This window comes from Panicum hallii, chromosome 5 (assembly GCF_002211085.1).
Source record: "Panicum hallii strain FIL2 chromosome 5, PHallii_v3.1, whole genome shotgun sequence".
Classification (NCBI taxonomy): domain Eukaryota; kingdom Viridiplantae; phylum Streptophyta; class Magnoliopsida; order Poales; family Poaceae; genus Panicum; species Panicum hallii.
The window spans coordinates 58,251,531-58,269,823 of NC_038046.1; the positions used below are offsets into that span (position 1 = coordinate 58,251,531).

Genomic DNA, 18,293 nt, shown 5'->3' on the forward strand with positions numbered 1-18,293 from the left:
AAAAAAGACAGCAAAACTAAAAGATACAACAAGCTCAACACAAGTATTGTTAAAAGAGTGCCTAGATACAACTGCAAAATTGCTAATGCATAATAAAGAATCAGCTTAACCATTACGTAAAAAATGCTAGTACATAATAGAAAAATTGCTTAACTGAAAGGAAAAGGAATGCTAGATAACTCAATCATCAGAAAACAATCAGGTAACTCCACAGTGTCAAACCAACTGCTCATCCTATTCAAAATAAATACTACTCCAACAAACAAACGATCAGAAAACCTATGACATAAATTGCTACTTGAACAGCAAACAATCAGGTAACTTGCAGTATAAAAATTCAACGCATTTTCGATTAGATCATGGCAGGAAGGATGTTGCTCAACCTTGGGTCAAATGCACAAAAGAACCTGCACATGATCACTCAGCAATGTCAGGAATGTCAAAGCCAACAACAAATCGCTCAATCTCAACTACCAATATTTTCCCCATTAATGTCAGTTGAACTATTGCTAAAAAAATGACCAAAATGAATCTTCTGTATGAATCTTCATACAGAATGCAGAACATGCTACTGAGCAGATGCAGAACATGGCTCAAATCGATCTTGAAATCCGCCACCTAGACTACCCTGCACACCAGCAACCCCAAGCAGCTGAGAGCCGCGTGCCTCCACTCTTCCAATCCCGCACCGAGAACCCCCGAATCAACCTTAACCCGCAGCCGCGACCGCGGTGGCCGGCGGCGATCTGAATACCGAGCAGCTAGCAACCTACCCGCAGCTTGCTCGAGTCAATAAATAAACAACGAAATCGAACAGCATACCTTCCCCTCCGGCGCCGCTTCGAGGAAGACGGGATGTCGGCGGATCTGGAGATGCTCCGCCGTCGAGCGCGTGCCGACCGCCGCCTCTTTCGTCTCCCTTCGCCGCTGCCCCCTCCCTTTGCAGATGACGGCCGAGAGTCACTCTCGCCTTCCCCTCGGCCGGCCCCGAAGGACGAACTGCCGCAGTCCTCCAGATCCGCCGCGCCGGGGACCCCGCTCGGCTGCTTCCTCCTGCGCCCGCGCAGAAGGGGATGGAGGACGCCGGCCGGGACTTCCTTCTCCCCGTGCGCAGGCCCCAGACGCCCCCGGCGGTCCTCCAGCGCAAGGCCGCTGCCGACCGAGACGCGCCCGCCGCTCCTGCGCGTCCTACCGATCTGGCCCCGCCGCCCCTCTTCCAGATCTGCTCGCCCGCGGCCCGCCGCACCTGCTAGGCCCTCCCCACCGGCGACCCAACGGCGGCCGTCGCTTTCCCCTCCCCGGCAGTTTCTTCCCGCGGCCGCGCGAAAGGCGCTGGCGGAGATGCGCTGGAGCGCGAGGCGAATGGAGGACGACGCTCCTCACTCCCTCTGTGCGGGACGCTGTCCCCCTCCCCCATTTTACCGCACGATTTGGAGAAGACCGCTGGAGCGCCCGCTTGCTACAGTATCCTCCGATAATACGGTAGCGAACCGTTTACCGGGTCTCGCTGGAGACAGCCTTAGAAGGTCATAATTACCTGCACACCTAAAACATTTTGCATGTGCACGTGAACCAAGGAAGAAAATATTAGGGTCCAATTTGGCAGATCATTATGGCCTGCATACGGATAGACATAGGTTCATGTGTCATTGCATATGCAGATTTAGCGGGAGAAAAAATTTGTTCTCTGTTTTTTCTTCTTCTTTTCCGTTCCTTGTCTCAGAGCTTCGAGCAAGTGAGTTTGGCTGAAATTTTTTTCTTCTTTAGATTTCTTTATCCTTTTTATTTTCTTCTCCTTCCCTATCTGTTTATTATCACATTTTTATCATTTTTTTTCTTTCTTTTTTTCCCTTCTAACTCTCTCTATACATATTCGTTTAATTTTCCCTTTCTTTCCTTTTTTCTATTTTTTTCTAACCTTAGATAGATATTCTTACGTAATTTAATATTTACATTAGGACTATTTGTAGCTGAAAAATAATTCATGTTAGTTTTCATTTGATATGCAGATTCATTTGTTCATGATTCAAACATGATAAGGCATTTTTTTCTTTTTTCCTTTTCTATTCATTTCAGTAATACTAAATTTTTTTCTTTTCCTTAATTTTTAATTTTTTAACTAACTTGTTAATTATATTATAGAATTATGAAAGGTGTGGATGTGTCGTGTAGAGTTCTTTAATAATTTATTTTTTTATATACTAACTTGTTTAGCACGTGTATACATGCTAATAAGAATATTTTTTAACGATGTAGATATATTTGTTCTTCGTGAACAATCATTTGACTATGGTCACTAGTTTGTTCGCAATGCCAAGTTGTTTGTTCATTTTGAAGATTAAATTGTTCCGTGATGTTGACCTATTTGTTCACGATATTCACTTTTTATTATTTATCTCATAAAATTAAATGTTCACGATGTTAATTGTTTTATTCGTTGTATATTATTATTTGTTCATCATGTTTAACTTTTTATTCGCAAAAAATAATTATTTATTTGTGTTCTTAAAATATTTGCTCCCAGTAGCCAAAAATAATTATTTAGTATTAGAAAATATCGTGCAAACATAGATAAGAGCGATCTTATTTTGAAGATCCTATAATAAAAAAAGATAATGGTGCAATCCAAATTTAATCTGAATACTCGGTTTAATAGTTATAGCTTTATAGTTTCGAATTTGCATGCATGTGACTAACTTCAGCACTTTTATTTACTTCTTTACTTTTGGCAACATGCATGCAAATAGTCCGCATGCTTTATTATTGGACTGGCCACCGATCTAAGTTTTGCGTAAATTAATCTTTTTAGTTGATGGTTGGCGGAACTATCATCCTGAAGCCATGCATGGCCGCACCCGCCACTGAGCCAGCACGTATTGGCGAGCACTATAAAAAAGAAGGCATGCAGGACGACGAGTAAGGCGAACTGGAGAACGAAGAAAGAAACCAGCTGCTCGATCGATCGCTGCATCCACTGCCACCTGCCAGGGACACGGTCCAACTCTGCAACATCGTGGAGCCTGCCGTTTCGGCAGTGCTGACTACCACTACGTGAAAACCTCAAATAGGTCACGCAGCATTTGTAACGGACACTTGTAGCCCGTTACAACCCGCGACATCTGTAACGGTTGTTGTTTGGCACCCGTTACCCATAAGCGCTGCAGGCTTGACCCCGAACTCGCCACCACAACGCCCGTTACCGATGATGTCTTCTGGTATCGGCCGTGATGAAGGACCGTTACACCAAAACTTTGTAACGGGCGTTAAAGTGTGTCCGTTACGAAAAGTGTACTATCGGTAACGGTCCCTTAATGTCCGTTACCGATCACTGTCTTATCGGTAACGGTCGTTTAAGGACCGTTACGACCTGTCGCCTTTCGTAACGCGCGTTACCGATGACCATTTGATGCCCGTTACCGATAGAGCGGTGTTACTTGTGTGATCCGTTGATGCCCATTACCGAAGTGACAGGCGCAGCAGCCGGGGGGCGTCCTCCCGCGCCGTCGCCGCGACCGGCGCTTCCTCGGCCGCGCTCCTCCACCGCCGTCAAGCTGGAGCGCGGCGGCGCTGCTGCTGGACGTGTCCTGCTGCTGCTGCCTCCGCGCCGGCGTCACCGAAGGTGCCGGCGGACGTCGACCGCGGTGTCCTCCGCGCCGTCGCCGTCGTCCAAAGCAGCAGCCCTTCTTCCACTCCATCGCCGCGGCCGCGGCCGCGACGCCGCCTCCTCCTCGGGCGCGCTCGTAAACGGTCCTCCTCAAGGTGGAAATTGCCCCGTTTTATTGAAGTTTGCTGTCCTAATCCTCTTACTCATCGGTTTTGGTGATGAATTATGCTCATTTGATATGGAAATTGCCCTTGTTCATTGAACTTGTAGATGGCAGCTGCTGATCGGGTTTGGATGTACAGACAGCCCCGAGATTGGGACAATTTCATAACCGGGGTCAATGGTTTTCTAGGTCAAGCAGAGGCGGATATGAGAAACCGTGGTGTTCAGGCAATGTATTGCCCCTGTATAGATTGTCTCAACCAGAAGAAGTTCGGACAACGGGACAACATTTTTCATCATTTGATCACACGTGGTTTCACAAAAAATTACACGTGTTGGAACAAACATGGTGAGGAAGGCCTTAATGAAGTCGAAGCAGGATGCCTAAATGAAGGTGAAGCGCGACACCATGGTCAAGGCCTTAATGAAGGGGCAGCGCGATGCCATCATGAAGCCCTTGTTGAAGGTGGAGTTTTTGAGGAAAATGAACCATTCCCACCCTTTGTTAGGAGGCCTGATGATATGACTGATCAAGAAGTTACGGGCTTCGATGATGGTGAGGTGTTGCAACGTGTGCACAATGTTGATCAAATGGTGCGGGATGTTGAGTTTCAAGGAGTGTACACAACTTCTGAATTAGCGAGGCTGAAGCAGTTCATTGAAGATTCAAAGAAACCCCTCTATCCTGGTTGCCAGAAGTACTCTCGCCTTTCTGGTGATCTAAAACTTCTGCAGCTTAAGGCAGATCATGGTTGGAGCAACAAAAGTTTCAAACAACTATTGGATCTGCTTAGAGACATGCTACCTGAGGGAAACCAAGTAGCCGAGTCTGTCTATGAGGCAAAGAAGATAATCTGTCCTCTGGGAATAGAGGTTGAAAAAATTCATGCATGCAAGAACAGTTGTGTATTGTTCCATGGAGACTATGCAGACCTTGACAAGTGCCCCAAGTGTGGGTGTGATCGGTACAAGAGGAAAAAAGATGGTGGAGACGATAATGCTGATGACGGGAACGTGCCCGTGGAGATCGGAGGCAAGAAGAAGGTTAACAGAGGGGGTCCTGTGAGGGTGGCATGGTATTTTCCCATCATTCCCCGGTTGAAAAGATGGTTCGCCACAAGAAAGGAGGCCCAACTCTTGCGTTGGCATAAGGAAGGCCGAAAGAAGGAAAATGACAAGCTTAGGCACCCCGCAGATGCAGCACAATGGGGTAACATTGATTCCCACTTTAAGTGGTTTGCTGATGATTGCAGAAACCTTCGGTTCGCTATGAGCACAGATGGCGTTAACCCTTTCGGTAACCAGAGTTCAACACATAGCACCTGGCCTGTCGTGCTGTCAATGTGCAACCTTCCACCCTGGCTATGCAAGAAACGGAAATACATGATGCTGACAATATTGATCTCTGGGCCAAAGCAACCTGGCGACCGTATTGATGTCTACTTGAGGCCACTAGTTGATGACTTGAAGACACTTTGGAAGCCTGGTGTGAAGGAGGTTTGGGATGAGTTCGGGCGTGAGGAGTTCACATTGCACGCCATGTTGTTCACCACCATCAACGACAACCCGGCTCATCGCAACCTCTCCGGCCAGAGTAAAAGGAAAGGTGCAGCTTGCCCGCACTGCTTGGAAGAAACTTGCTCATTGTGGCTAAGAAATTCAAAGAAATTCGCATTTATGGGGCACCGTCGTTTCCTCAGCAAGAAACATCCCTACCGGGAGATGGATTGTCAGTTTAATGGGGAAAAGGAGCATGGAGCGGCGCCTCTGCATGTGACTGGAGATCTGATCCTCTTGCAAGTCAAGGACATCAAAACTATCGAGGAGTTACCCAAAATGACTGAAAAAATCCTTGTCAAAAGAAAGAAACGAGATGGTGAAGAAGAAGAAGATGGGAAAGGAATTTGGAACAAGAAATCAATTCTATGGGAGCTAGAGTATTGGGAGCTGTTGGATGTGCGTCATTCGATTGACAACATGCACGTCAAGAAGAATGTGTGTGAAAGCATTTGTGGAACATTGCTACAACAGAAGTTGAAAGGAAAAGATCATAAAAATGCAAGGGAGGATCTTAAAGATATGGGCATTAGGCCGGAGCTCTATGCAGAGGAAACAGACACGGGGACGGACCTTCCCGTCGCTGCAACCACCTTGTCAAAGACAGAGAGAAAAGAATTCTGTGAGTTTTTGCATGGTTTGAAAGTACCTTCAGGCTACTCATCGAACTTCAAGAGGCTAGTGTCGGTGAAGGACATGAAAATGAATTTCAACTTGATGAAATCTCATGATTGCCATGTGTTGATGACAGCTCTTCTTCCTGTTGCACTTAGAGGTATCAAGATAGTACAGGTTCGCGACACGGTCACGAGCTTGTGTTTATTCTTCAATGCAATAGAACAGAAGGTGATTGATGAGGAAGAACTATTGAAGTTAGAGAGGAGGCATTTCGAGACCCTATGCATGCTTGAAGCTACCTTCCCACCAACATTCTTTGATCTCATGATCCATCTAACAGCACACCTCGCGAGGGAGATTTGGTTCCTTGGCCCATCTTACCTTCATCAGATGTTTCCATATGAGAGGTACTTTGGATTCCTCAAATCATTGGTACATAACCGGTCATTTCCGGAGGGAGCCATGGTTCGTGGCTATGGGACCATCGAAGCAGTGGAGTGGGCCATGGGTTATATGGACCCCCAAAACCCCATTGGTGTGCCTCATTCGCGGCATGAAGGTAGGCTTGCAGGTGTTGGGACCATGGGGAAAAAGTCAATCACTCCGGATCCAGATGCCTTCAACATGGCTCATTTCACCGTGATACAACAGATTGACCTGATTACACCATTTGCCAACGAGCACATGCAACAACTACGTGAAGAAAACCCTGCCCGTAGTGAGGCTTGGGTTGCAAAGAAGCACATGCAATGCTTCAGCTGGTGGCTCCGAGATTATGTCCAGAGATGCAGCGCAGCTGTAACCGACAATCTGATAACGAAACTAGCAGTGGGGCCATTATTCACTGTTACAACATACCAAGCAATGGATATCAATGGATACACGTTCTACACCATGGCCCAGGATGCCAAGAGCGTCTATCAAAACAGTGGTGTGCGTGTACGGGCCGTCGACAATGACATGCAGGCAGCCACATACTATGGTCAAATAGAGGAGATATGGGAGCTTGATTATGTAGGTTTCAAGGTAGCCTTGTTTCGGTGCAGATGGGTCAATGGGAAGAGAGGTGTGAGCAAGGATAAATATGGGTTTGTTAGTGTTGATCTGCGGGTCTTTGGTTACAAAGACGAACCGTTTGTTTTCGCCAAGGATGTTGAGCAAGTGTTCTATGTACCTGACCTTGCAAGGAAGAACTGGTGTGTGGTTATGCCTGGAAAAAAAAGGATTGTTGGGATTGCCAATGTTGTTGACGAGGAGGAATACAACCAGTTTGATGAAATTCCATCCTTTGACACTTCATACATGCCCCGACTCGTGGCAACTGACAAAACACCGTACTTGCGAACCGACCATCATGAAAAAATCCATATCCAGAAATCAAAGAAAAAGCCATCAGAGTGATGTCTGCTGAATCCTAATTTTGTAATGTAGGATGTGTGTAGGTGGAAGTTCAATCCTTTTTGTAATATAGGTTGTGTATTGGTGGAATTTGAATCCTTTTTGTAATATATGATGTCTATATATTCTCCAGACATACTATACATGTTCTGCACCAGTTATATATATATTCTGTACATATTCTGCATCAGTTCAGCAATTCTGCATCAGTAACGGACGTTAACTCAAAGCCCGTTACTAGTTATACGTCAGTAACGGACTTTACTACAACGACCGTTACTTACTGTCTGACATCAGTAACGGGCTTTACCACAAAGCCCGTTACAAAGTGGTCATCAGGGGACAATACATATTTCAAAGAAATCCCTTTCGCCGCTCTTTCTCCTGCCCTAGCCCGCCGCCACTCTCCTCGCTCGCCGTCGCCGCCATTCTCCTCGCTCGCCGTCGCCGCCATTCTCCTGCCCTAGCCCGCCTCCGCCAGTCTCCTCGCTCGCCGTCGCCGCCATTCTCCTCGCTCGCCGTCGCCGCCATCATCCTACCCTCGCCCGCCGCCGCCACTCTCCTCGCCCGCCGTCGCCGCCAGTCTCCTCGCCCGCCGTCGCCGCCATTGTCCTCGCTCGCCTTCGCCGCGACGGTCCTGCCCTAGCCCGCCGCCGCCACTGTCCTCGCTCGCCGTCGCCGCCATTCTCCTCGCTCGGCAACGAGGCGACGCGGATCCAGCCCCTCCCAACCGCCATTCGCGACAGAGGTTACTGCTGCTTCAACCCCCAACGCCCTCTCTCTGCTCGGCCACCCAATGTGCTCTTCCTGTCAAGTTCGATTAGGGAGATATGCTACTTTGCTGTTGTTTAGAGTCAATGCACATAGAATTATTCTCCTGGAATTACCTGCATTAGTTCAGCATGCCTTAATAGTTCATTTTTATTTGATGGATGATTGTTGATGGCCACATTCAGTCAGCCATGGAATTGTTTGAAGCTTATTTACAGTGTACATTGTTTTTTGCTGTGATAATCATACTAAGTGATTGCTTTATCCTCTTGTTGCATGTACACATGGAACCCACAATTCATTGGATCTGAAGTTGGACAAGGAAGCAGTTGAAGGAACTTGCTTCATACATAAGCATTGCTCCACCCTGTCAAAATGGTTTGCACCTATCCCCAACCTCTATACTAAGTAAAATTTTACCTGTATGTCTATGCTGATTTTATTTAGGACCTGTACTGATTTCTAGTGTAATATTAGCTTTTTTGGTTTACAGTTTTTGTCTAGTTTATGTTGCTCTACTGACAACCTGACATATCATCTATGCAGTCTCCCACACCAACAAACTCCTGTAGTGACAGTAGTGCATCATCACAGCGCAACGACGGTGAACGTTCTTCACAGGCTCACTCAGCGCAGACTGCTGCGAGTAGTACTCGAACCCGCGGGTCAAGGACACAAACCAAATGGCCAGAAGACAAGTTGACTGCAACTGGACTTGATGAAAAATTTTGGCCTACCCCAGATGCTGCAAGGGAAAGATTTGTATTGGTCTGTGGCCTCATTGCTCGGGAGAGGGTGTCAATCAACAGGAAGCTTGAGGATCTGTCACCAGTTGAGAAGGAACAGCTATTCGAAGCATTGCTGGAAAAGCTAGAGTACCCAGCCAATCTGGAACCAACTGTTCGCAACAAGGCAATTAAGGCAGCTATGTCAGAGATTGCAACCTTGCAACGGCGGTTCAAGGCCCATTTAAGAAGAAATTATGTGAGGCAGGAGGAGTCTCCCTTTGAGAAGCATGGCTTTTTGAAGCCAGAAGACTGGGAGGTGTTTGTGCAGGAAACCAATTCTCCTTTTTTTCAGCGAGTGAGCCAGGAGATGAAAGATAAGAGAGCATTGCATAATAAGCCACACAAGACGGGAAGAAAAGGTTATCATGGTAAAAGGAAAGAGTGGGAGGAGGAGGATGCAAAGCTAGCTAGAGAAGGAAAAGAGAACCCTTGGGACCAATTTCCTGGACGTTCGAGGTCATATCTGCGGGCAAGGGCGGCGAAGAGGATGACCACTAGTGAAGGCACTAGTGAAGGAAGCGGGGACATAACATTCAGTAACCCTGCGGTGGTGGGGCTAGCAAATAAGGTGAAAGACCTTGCATCTAAGGCTAGTGATGGTTCTTTCACTGGGGTTAGGGAGAATGATATCCTCACCGCGGCACTTGAGAATCCAGAGCATCGAGGTCGGGTCCGAGGCGTGTCTAGTTCAGTTGGCTGGGGTAAAGGGTTTGGTGAAGAGTTTGCTGGAATGTACAGGAAGAAGAGGAAGAAGACGAAGGAGAGGTCTGATGCGGAGAAGGAAAAGATAGTTGGTGAAACAGCCATCAGAGTAATCAACATGCTAAGACAAGCAGGCGTGGTTATACCGGATGCTTTGTGTCCTACCCAACCAACACACACCGGTAGCAGCGAGCAAGAAGATGCGAGTGTCAGTGCGGAAGAAGATGTGCGTGGCAGCGGGGAAGACCATGGGCCATTCAACGAGAACGAAGCTGACAGTCGATCATCTATGCTGGACACAATAGATAAGCTGACAGAGCCAACCAAGTGCAGCCTTTTGGATGGCACCGGGCATAACTTGGAGCTCGCAGTAGCCACTGTCTATCCATATCAAGAGACTTGCCATTGTGTACCGGTGCAGGAAGGGTATGCAGTGGTGCAACCTACTTATGTGTGGTCCAATACGAGTCACTTCCGTCTGCCTGTGCCAGTAGGGGGGGATGAGATAACAACCTTAGGTGAGGCTCTCGGTACAAGGATCCAATGGTCAAAGCATAGGATCCTTATACCACCCAGGACGAGACAGCCCAACTCTGGAACCGCATCAGGTAGCAGGGGTACAGCATCAGATGCAGGTACTGCAGCTCAGCGTCCGCAAGAGAAGGCTCAGCCGCAGCAGCAGCAGATCTGCAAAAAAAAGGAGCAGCAGCAGCAGCAGCAGCAGCAGGAGGAGAAGCAGCAGCAGCAGCAGCAGCAATCTCCGCCTAAGCATCAGCCACAACCGGAGCCTCTACAACAGGAGGGAGAGCGCAGCCAATCTCAGCCTGAGCAGCAGTCACCACGGGAGGAGAAGGAGGCCAGGAAACCTCTGCCTAAAGATGAGCTTGTTAACGCTATTTGGACAACACAGAATCCAAAATACAAGCCTGGTGTGCCTATGTTGTCAGAAGCGGATTTAGATGCTGCTGGACCAAATTGTGCCAGGTTGCATGCTTACGTCATGGAAAACAGTAAGGATAAACTTGGCTTTCCAGCAAAGGTGCCTCAAGCCTACTTTGAAGGTGATGGTGATTTAATGTTAAACATTGCATTCGATGACGTGTACGACCTTATAACCCTAGGTGCTCTGGATGTTAGCTTCTTGAGGTTGTGGACATTGTAAGTCCCTTCAAAGCAAAAAAATATATTTCTTTAATTTTGACCACAAAGTTCATGCATGCTAACAATTGGATTATTTGTAGGAAAATGATGCAGAATGCAGCAGAGATGCAGTGCAGTGTTGCGTTTTTGGACCCACAGGTTTTCACCGCCACAGTGATTTCTCACCAGCCTAGCACTGTAACACAAGCAATTAAAAATGCTATGAAGAACGACTATGTGGTGGGTGCCTACAACACCGGTGGCCACTGGGTAACAGTGATCATCTCTATGAAGTACAAAGAGGTTTGGTATTTAGATTCTGCTAAACTATTTCCCGGTCGAAAGTTCACGGACGTCCGACATATTGTGAACTGGTCAGTATATTGTAGGTTTTGTTCACGAAATATCGATCTCTTACTGTTTCTAATCGGTATTGCTGATCATGCAGGGCCTTTGATGCGCGCATGGAAGAAATGATGAAAGCAAATAAGAAAAGGCCAAAAACCAAACCTAAACTCACGCACAGGATAGATGTTAAAGTAAGATTGAGGTTTTTTTATGGTGCCTTCCTACCTATTTGGTTACTGCATTAACTTGTCATATTGGTACCTTCTTGCAGTGCGCTCAACAGCCATCGGGGACCTTTTTATGTGGATTCTATGTGGCATTCAATATGCTAAAACTAGTCGGTGACATACCTATAATGAAAAAGGCTGCTGTAAGTATATACTGCTCAGCCTTGTCTCTGCTCATATTGTTCATTTGATTTTAGAAACTGATTTGTACTTGTATGAGCTCATAATGATTGTATTTTGCAGGATTTCAACGCTGCCCTAACAGTTTCTATAGAAGATCTAAAGCCGGTCCGGGAGATGCTGTGCGAGTTCATTCTTAAGGAGACCCTCGACCCAAAGGGCAACTTCTATAGCGCCTTCTAAATTTATGATGCACCGTGAGTTCATTGTTAGCCACACACTTGAAACTTGTTGCATTCAGGGCTTCAAACTTGTTGCATGTCTGATGAGGAATGATGTGATCTTGTGTATATTCATGATATCTACTTGCTTGTGTATATATGCGATGAGAATGTGTTTGTGATGTGTACTTGCTGGTGGCTGCCAAATCCTGGCTGGTTCCAGGATGCAGCCAGAAAAGAACTGGTTACTGTAGGGGTGGCCTACGTATAGGTAACGGGCGTTAACTAAAGTGCGTTACAACAACTGATCAGAGAGTAACGGGCGTTAACTAAAGCACGATACATAGTGAGATCCGAGAGTAACGGGCGTTAACTAATGAACGAACGTTACATACTGAAAGAACCGTTACAGATATGGTCCAAAGGTAACGGGCCCCGATTCAGGCCACGTTACGTATAACATTTGTAACGGGCTTAGCTTAAGGACGTTACGGATACTTCTTAAAGGTAACGGTCATTACTTACAGACCGTTACAAATACTGACCAGTGGGCCCAGAAAGAGACGTGGAAAAATGTATTTGTAACGGGTAGCATGCAAAAGACTGTTACGTTTCTTCGGTTTCTGTAACGGGCTGTGTGTCTCTGCCCGTTACAAAAAGTCCCTGTGGGCCCAGAGAAACAGCCATTTAGGATGACCGGTAACTACATCTGGTAACGGTCTTTGTTAGATGACCGTTACAAACACGTGTTATCAGTAACGGGCTGTTGCCCGTTACCTTTGTTCGATCATTTGTAACGTCAGATCGGTAACGGCTGTTTGCCCGTGACCAAAGGTCATCTATGCCCGTTACCAATATACATGTTTTCACGTAGTGTACGTTTGTAGGGTTTGGCATGGGGTTGGAGTACCTTCGTCGCCGCCGTTCCTCCGGTGGCCAGCAGCAGGCGGCACCGCGCAGTAGTAGCGGGGATTCGTCCAGTGGTGAATATAGAAGAAGTGGCTTATCTCCTTTCACTTCTTCTTTCTCTTCTTTTTTTTCCTCCTCAATTCTTCTTCATTCTTTTTTCTAAAAATAAAAGAGGGAGTGGGGTATCCATTGGTCTTGAGAAAGATAGGAGGCTTTGAGCCCCCTAGCCCCCCACGCATCACCTAGATCCGCCCCCTCATCGACAGGCTGCCACCGCTGATAGTCAGCATGGTCGGTGCGGCACTAGGCTATGGCTCGATGAGCACCAACGGTGATGTCTTTCCCATCCTCGCTGTCCTGGTGCCTGGTCGCCGTCATCCTGCTGCCCATGTTTGCCCACCTGAAGAAGCACACCAGTAGGGATGGAAATGAAAATGGTAATTTTTGATTTTTGAGGATTGTTTTCAAGATTTTATCGATTTTTAAGGCTAAACGAAAATAAAAACAATTATCGAAAAAGTAAAAACGAAAATGGTTAGAAACTATGAAAGTGAAAACGAAATGATTTGAGCGTCTTCCGATTGTTTTCGAGAAATATCAAATTTTTACGGTATTCTACCATATTTTACCGATAAAAATATCGTATTCACGTAAAATGCCAGCACACCCTGCTATCTATATACTTTAGAATATCATATGTATACTTTTAGAGAGTCATGGCTCATTTATCCTAACCCTAAATCACAACCTAACGACCTTAATTCATATGACTATGGATAATTTTATGGATGGTGGAATTAATGTTTAAATTTTTAGTACTATCAAATGAGATACATGTCATGGATGGATGGATAGTGAGATTAATATCTTAACATCAGTACTTGTGTATGAAATGTGTGATGGTTAGTGTTGTGCTCTATGGTTTGACATATTTATTATTTTTGAAAATATGTTTCGATGGGTTCCGATCGTTACTGATGTATTATCGATCCTATATTTTCGTTTCCGAAATTACCTTAATACAGATACCGTTTTCGTTTATGATAATATCATATCATTTTTGTTTCTGATGGAAAAATATGAAAGTAAAAGTGATGGAGCCTTTCGTCGATCATTTCCGACCGTTTTTATCCCTACTCACGCACCAGGCCTGCAGAAAACATTTTTTTTCTCTGCGGAGATCAACGAAGAAAACAATTTTGATCACTTAACAAAATATTCTTGGGTAGCAAAGAAATAGTACACGTGCAAGAAATGGACAGAGATGGAATGTTGCTCATATCCATACCCAATCTATTTGGAACCCCAAATGTATAGTTTCCAACATTTTGCAGTTGTATAGTAGCATAATAATGGCTCAATCATATCTCTACACTTTTACTATTTCAATCACCACACAAGCAAACACTAGCTGAAGGGACAACGAGGATGACCGAGAATATTACTAGCCCCATCACTCTTTGTCCCTCTTCCAACCTAACAAACCTTGACACTTCACTCACACACACGCACGCGAACACTACTAGTTCATCACTTGATAAGTCGCATGGCGTGACGATCCCGTGGCCTCCGGGTGCCGTTCTAGAGGAGCTTGTAGCCGGTGACCCAGACGTCCGCCGGCGGCGCGGCCTGGATGTACACGAACGCGGCGCTCTTGCCGGCGGGAAGCGACGGCAGCCAGCTCGGGAGCACGTAGCCGTAGCGCGCCTTGTCGACCCCCCACACCTTGCCGTAGAGCTTGGAGATGCCGATGTGGAGCTCGTGGACCGTCTTGAGGGACCGGTTGGTCACCGTCACCGCGTACCGGTGGTACATCCTGTCCCTCTCCGTCCACGACGCCGTCGCGTTCTGCTCGATTTCGATGGGCGAGGCGTGTTCAGCAGCTGCTACATGCACAGAATGAAACACCAATGTTTGTCTTGAGAACGGCTAAGTAGAATGCAAGATGACATGTAGAAAATGCATGTTGAATGATTACCAAGTGAAGGAGATGGCAGTGAGGTTTGGTTGTCGCTCTTGATGGATGTTGCAGAAACCTCTGCAAGCAAAGAAACATAAACCAAATTGGTAAGCCTGCCCACATGGCTCAATTCACGCATGGTCACCACTGAATTTTCGACGAGCTTACTGACCATCGGCGAGCGAGTGGCCAAACCGGCGGCCGCCGCCATGGCCGGCGGCCAGTCGAGCGAGCACGCCCATCAGCGGCGCATTGTTGTAGGTGGTGGCTTCCGTCTGCTCGTAGTTGTCCCTTTCGTCGGCGAAGTTGTCGTACTCGTCCGGCCCGCCGACGGTGGCGCCGACGAGCAGGTTCGGGTTGCTGCCCCGGCGGTGGTACCAGCTGTTGTAGCCGGCCTGGCAGCTCACGAAGGAGGGGTCAGCCTTGATGGACACGATGGACGCGCCGCGGTGGTGCGCCTGCCGCGGGTACGTCGCGCCGTAGCCAACCATGTAGCTCGTCGCCCTCGGGTTGCTCCCCAGGATGTAGTCCACCTGCGACCTGGCGAACGCGAGGAGCTCCGCCGGCTGCGCCGCCGCCCCGGACGGGCACTGCGCCGCCTGCCGCGCCGCGGCGAGGTGGTCGCCGTACGCCGCCAGCAGGAACGACGCGCTGGTGACGAACTGCACGTTGTTCCAGCTCTGGTGGTAGATCATGCCGCCGGGTGTGCGCCGGACGTTGTTGGCGCCGGCCCTGCCGAGGCAGGAGCACGCGAAGAGGTCCGCCTTCTGCTTGTACCGCCGCAGCACGTCGGCGTGCGCACCGCCGCCGGCCTTGCCCCGCAGGAGAACCATGGCGGCCAGGACCTGCACGCCGGGGTACTTGACGTCCCAGCCGAACTGGTTGATGGACCAGCCGGTGCCGCCCAGCGCGTCGGCGTTGTTGGTCAGGTAGTTCAGGTACCGCCGGTCGCCGGACGCCTGGTACAGCCACGCCGCCGCCCACAGCAGCTCGTCCTGCGCCACCACCACATGACCAGAACGAAATGTTTAGGCCCTAACTGATTTGCATCAAGGATTGCTAATTAGTTCATGGCGATCGAGAACATTCATCATACCCCGTATCCGCTGGAGGAGGCATAGTAGTTGCGCGCGACGGTGATGCTGCTGTCGTACCGGCCCCGGTACTTGTCGGCGAAATCAAACAACTGCACGCAACCAAACAAGCGATGAACATGTCGATCCATGGCTGTCAATCTTGAGAAGATAGTGTCATCGCCAGGTTCAGGTTTGCGATGGGCGTACCTGCTTCGAGTGTTGGAGTAGCTGGTTGGCGTATCCGGAGTTGGAGCTGCGGAAGACGAGCGACGCCGCCGCCATTGCTGCGGCGGTTTCCCCGGCGAGCTCGGACCCGGGGTGCTGGGGGTCGAGCCGGTACGCCTGCCGGCTCGTCGTCATGTCCTCCGGCCGCTGCCAGCAATCATGGTCCGAGTCACCGTCGCCGACCTGCATGCATGCGGGAGAACGATCCAACAGTAATTCCTCAGTAACTCTGCACAGATAGACCAATCTGCAGTAATTTTTCGTGATAATTTATTTGCGGAATTTTAAATTGTCTAACAAAGCCAAGTTCACCGTTTAATCAGTTTTCAAATTCTAATTTGACGCGCGTTTACTGCGTCCCGTACGGTAAATCTTATCTGCCTCGGTCTGACCAGGTAAAAAAGGTAGTAAAAGCCAACGGCTGCTGCATGTCCATGCAGCCATGCAGGTAAGGTGCGGCGCACTCAAGTGGAGTTGACAAGAGGAGAGGGACATGGGGCAGCCAGCCAGCGGAGCGAGGCGACGCGGCGGGGGGTGTAGCGGGGGACCAACCGACCTCTCCGTACAGCACCTCGGCCTCCGGGTGCGCCTTGACGAAGTAGTCCGTGCCCCACTTGACGGCCTCCAGGGCGTGGCCCAGCTCGCCGGCCGCCGCCATCTGCTCGCCGTACTCGAGGACGCTCCACGACATCATGGTCACCGTGAACGCCATCGGCAGGCCGAACTTGACGTTGTCGCCGGCGTCGTAGTAGCCGCCCACCAGATCCACCTGCAGGGATCAAGCAAAAAACATGGCAGGCGTAAATGCTGGCTCCGAATCATTCCGCCCGAAGATTTGATTCTGTTGAACAGATGCGGAACGTTCATGCAAAGATGGCAGCAGGATCCCAAGAGGAGCAGGTCGGGATCGGGATCGATCGAGTCCGAATTCTCGCCGCGTACCCCGTTGGCCTTGCCGTCGAGAAGGCCGGAGTTGGCGCGCCAGGCGATCCGCTGGCCGCCGGGGAGCCGCCCGGAGCGCTGCGCCTCGAAGTAGAGGATGCTCTTGCTCAGCGCCGTGCCGTAGTCGTGACCGGCGGCGGCAACCTGCGCCGCGGCGGCGAGCACGAACAGGGCGAGGCCGAGGACGGCCATTCTGCCGGCCACGCCGCGCGCTCCTCCTCGTCCCCTGGCCATGCCCGAGGGCACAGAGAGAAGCTAGCCGAGGAAGGAAGGAATGAAGGAAAGCGATGGCACGGTGCGCGATAGGAAGGAAAGGTAGCGCCGGGAGTGATCTGCTCCGTGTCGCCTTGGATGGAAGCCGAGGAGGCTCAGAATTTATAGCGCCCGGGGAAGGGGAAGAGGCCAAGAATTCATCAGGGAGGGAACGAGGCAGGCTCAAAGATTAAGGGAGGGAGTAGTAAACGCTAGGGTGACTGCGTCTGCATTTTCTTTCAGGAAACTTTGCACTATTCATGGACTGGACGAGTCCGCTTGTCACCTTCTGCATGCTTGTTGCGAAAATGTTGTCAGGTGATCACTGTTCATTGAGAAATGCCATCTCAGATTAAAGAATATCCTATCGCTGAGCCTGAGGTGACACGCACGTCTGATGACCATTTTCTGGCGTGAAAAGCGCTCTGCACACAATCCTAACCGTCCCCGTTAGGATAGGCCATTTGAAAATGGAAACGGTCGGTAACCCACGTTAACGTTAGAGAATAATCAATCAACGTTCCAAATTCCGGATTTGCAGCTAATTGGACTGAAAGTAAACTTGCGGTAGTGTTCGCAGCTGCGTTTGTGGAATTTCAGTTCAGCTAACAGGTTTCAGTTCATCATCTGGCAAGAGATAAGCCTGAGCCCATGTGCTTGTTCTCTACCATTCCATTCCCATCTGGGCAAGCCCATTTCTGAGAAACTGATGAAAGTTTCCTGGTTTCAGGTGCCGAGGGAATCAGAGGTTGTTTTCGGAGCAATGAAGTGGATGTAGGAAAGCGACAGGCCTTGCTTGGTCCACATATTGCTGCACATTTCCTCTGTCTTCATTTCTTTCAAGTCTCCAAGAGCCAACAACTCTGGGTTCGGGTGTCGGATACAGGCGTGCTAGACTGCTAGCGGTGTTGCATCCCATGCTGAGATTGCTGCTGGTGTCTCATATGCTGACTCGAACTGAACTAGTCGATCTTCAGATTAGCGCCTAAACCTTAAGATGTGTTTTTGATAGTAGAGTAGAGAAAAGCTGTGCATATAAAGCGATCTTGTTTGCAGAGACATGTATCTGAAGTCTGAATTTTTCGAGTCAAATCAGTCCCATATCCTTAACGATCGGAGCAGCAGCCTGCCAAGTGCCAACCTACTGGAATTGGAAGAAAGAAACAAAACAAAACAAAAACCCTCCCCTTGGGTTTCGCGAAGTGCTCCCGTATTTTCGTCGGAAGAACAAGGCAGGCCATTCGTTGAGACGAAGCGTCTGCAAGGTGAAGTA

General features: G+C 48.7%; 3 protein-coding genes across 3 annotated transcripts; 2 read left to right on the top strand and 1 right to left on the bottom strand.

The window, feature by feature from the left end:
• The first annotated feature begins 4,288 nt into the window (after positions 1–4,288).
• On the top strand, positions 4,289–7,342 carry LOC112892883. The gene has a single exon (XM_025959984.1). The coding sequence runs from the start codon at positions 4,289–4,291 to the stop codon at positions 7,340–7,342; it is 3,054 nt and encodes a 1,017-aa protein (XP_025815769.1).
• Positions 7,343–8,455: 1,113 nt separating this feature from the next.
• Positions 8,456–10,762, top strand: LOC112892884. Its single transcript, XM_025959985.1, has 3 exons — positions 8,456–8,488; positions 8,657–10,235; positions 10,548–10,762. Exons 1-3 carry the CDS (start codon positions 8,486–8,488, stop codon positions 10,760–10,762), a joined length of 1,797 nt encoding a protein of 598 aa, XP_025815770.1. The 5' UTR covers positions 8,456–8,485.
• Positions 10,763–13,844: 3,082 nt separating this feature from the next.
• Positions 13,845–17,002, bottom strand: LOC112893967 (endoglucanase 2-like). The gene is made up of 7 exons (XM_025961510.1): positions 16,769–17,002; positions 16,383–16,595; positions 15,809–16,009; positions 15,622–15,711; positions 14,698–15,520; positions 14,544–14,603; positions 13,845–14,448 (listed from the first exon to the last, which is right to left on the bottom strand). Exons 1-7 carry the CDS (start codon positions 17,000–17,002, stop codon positions 14,147–14,149), a joined length of 1,923 nt encoding a protein of 640 aa, XP_025817295.1. The 3' UTR covers positions 13,845–14,146.
• Between the last annotated feature and the right edge of the window lie 1,291 nt (positions 17,003–18,293).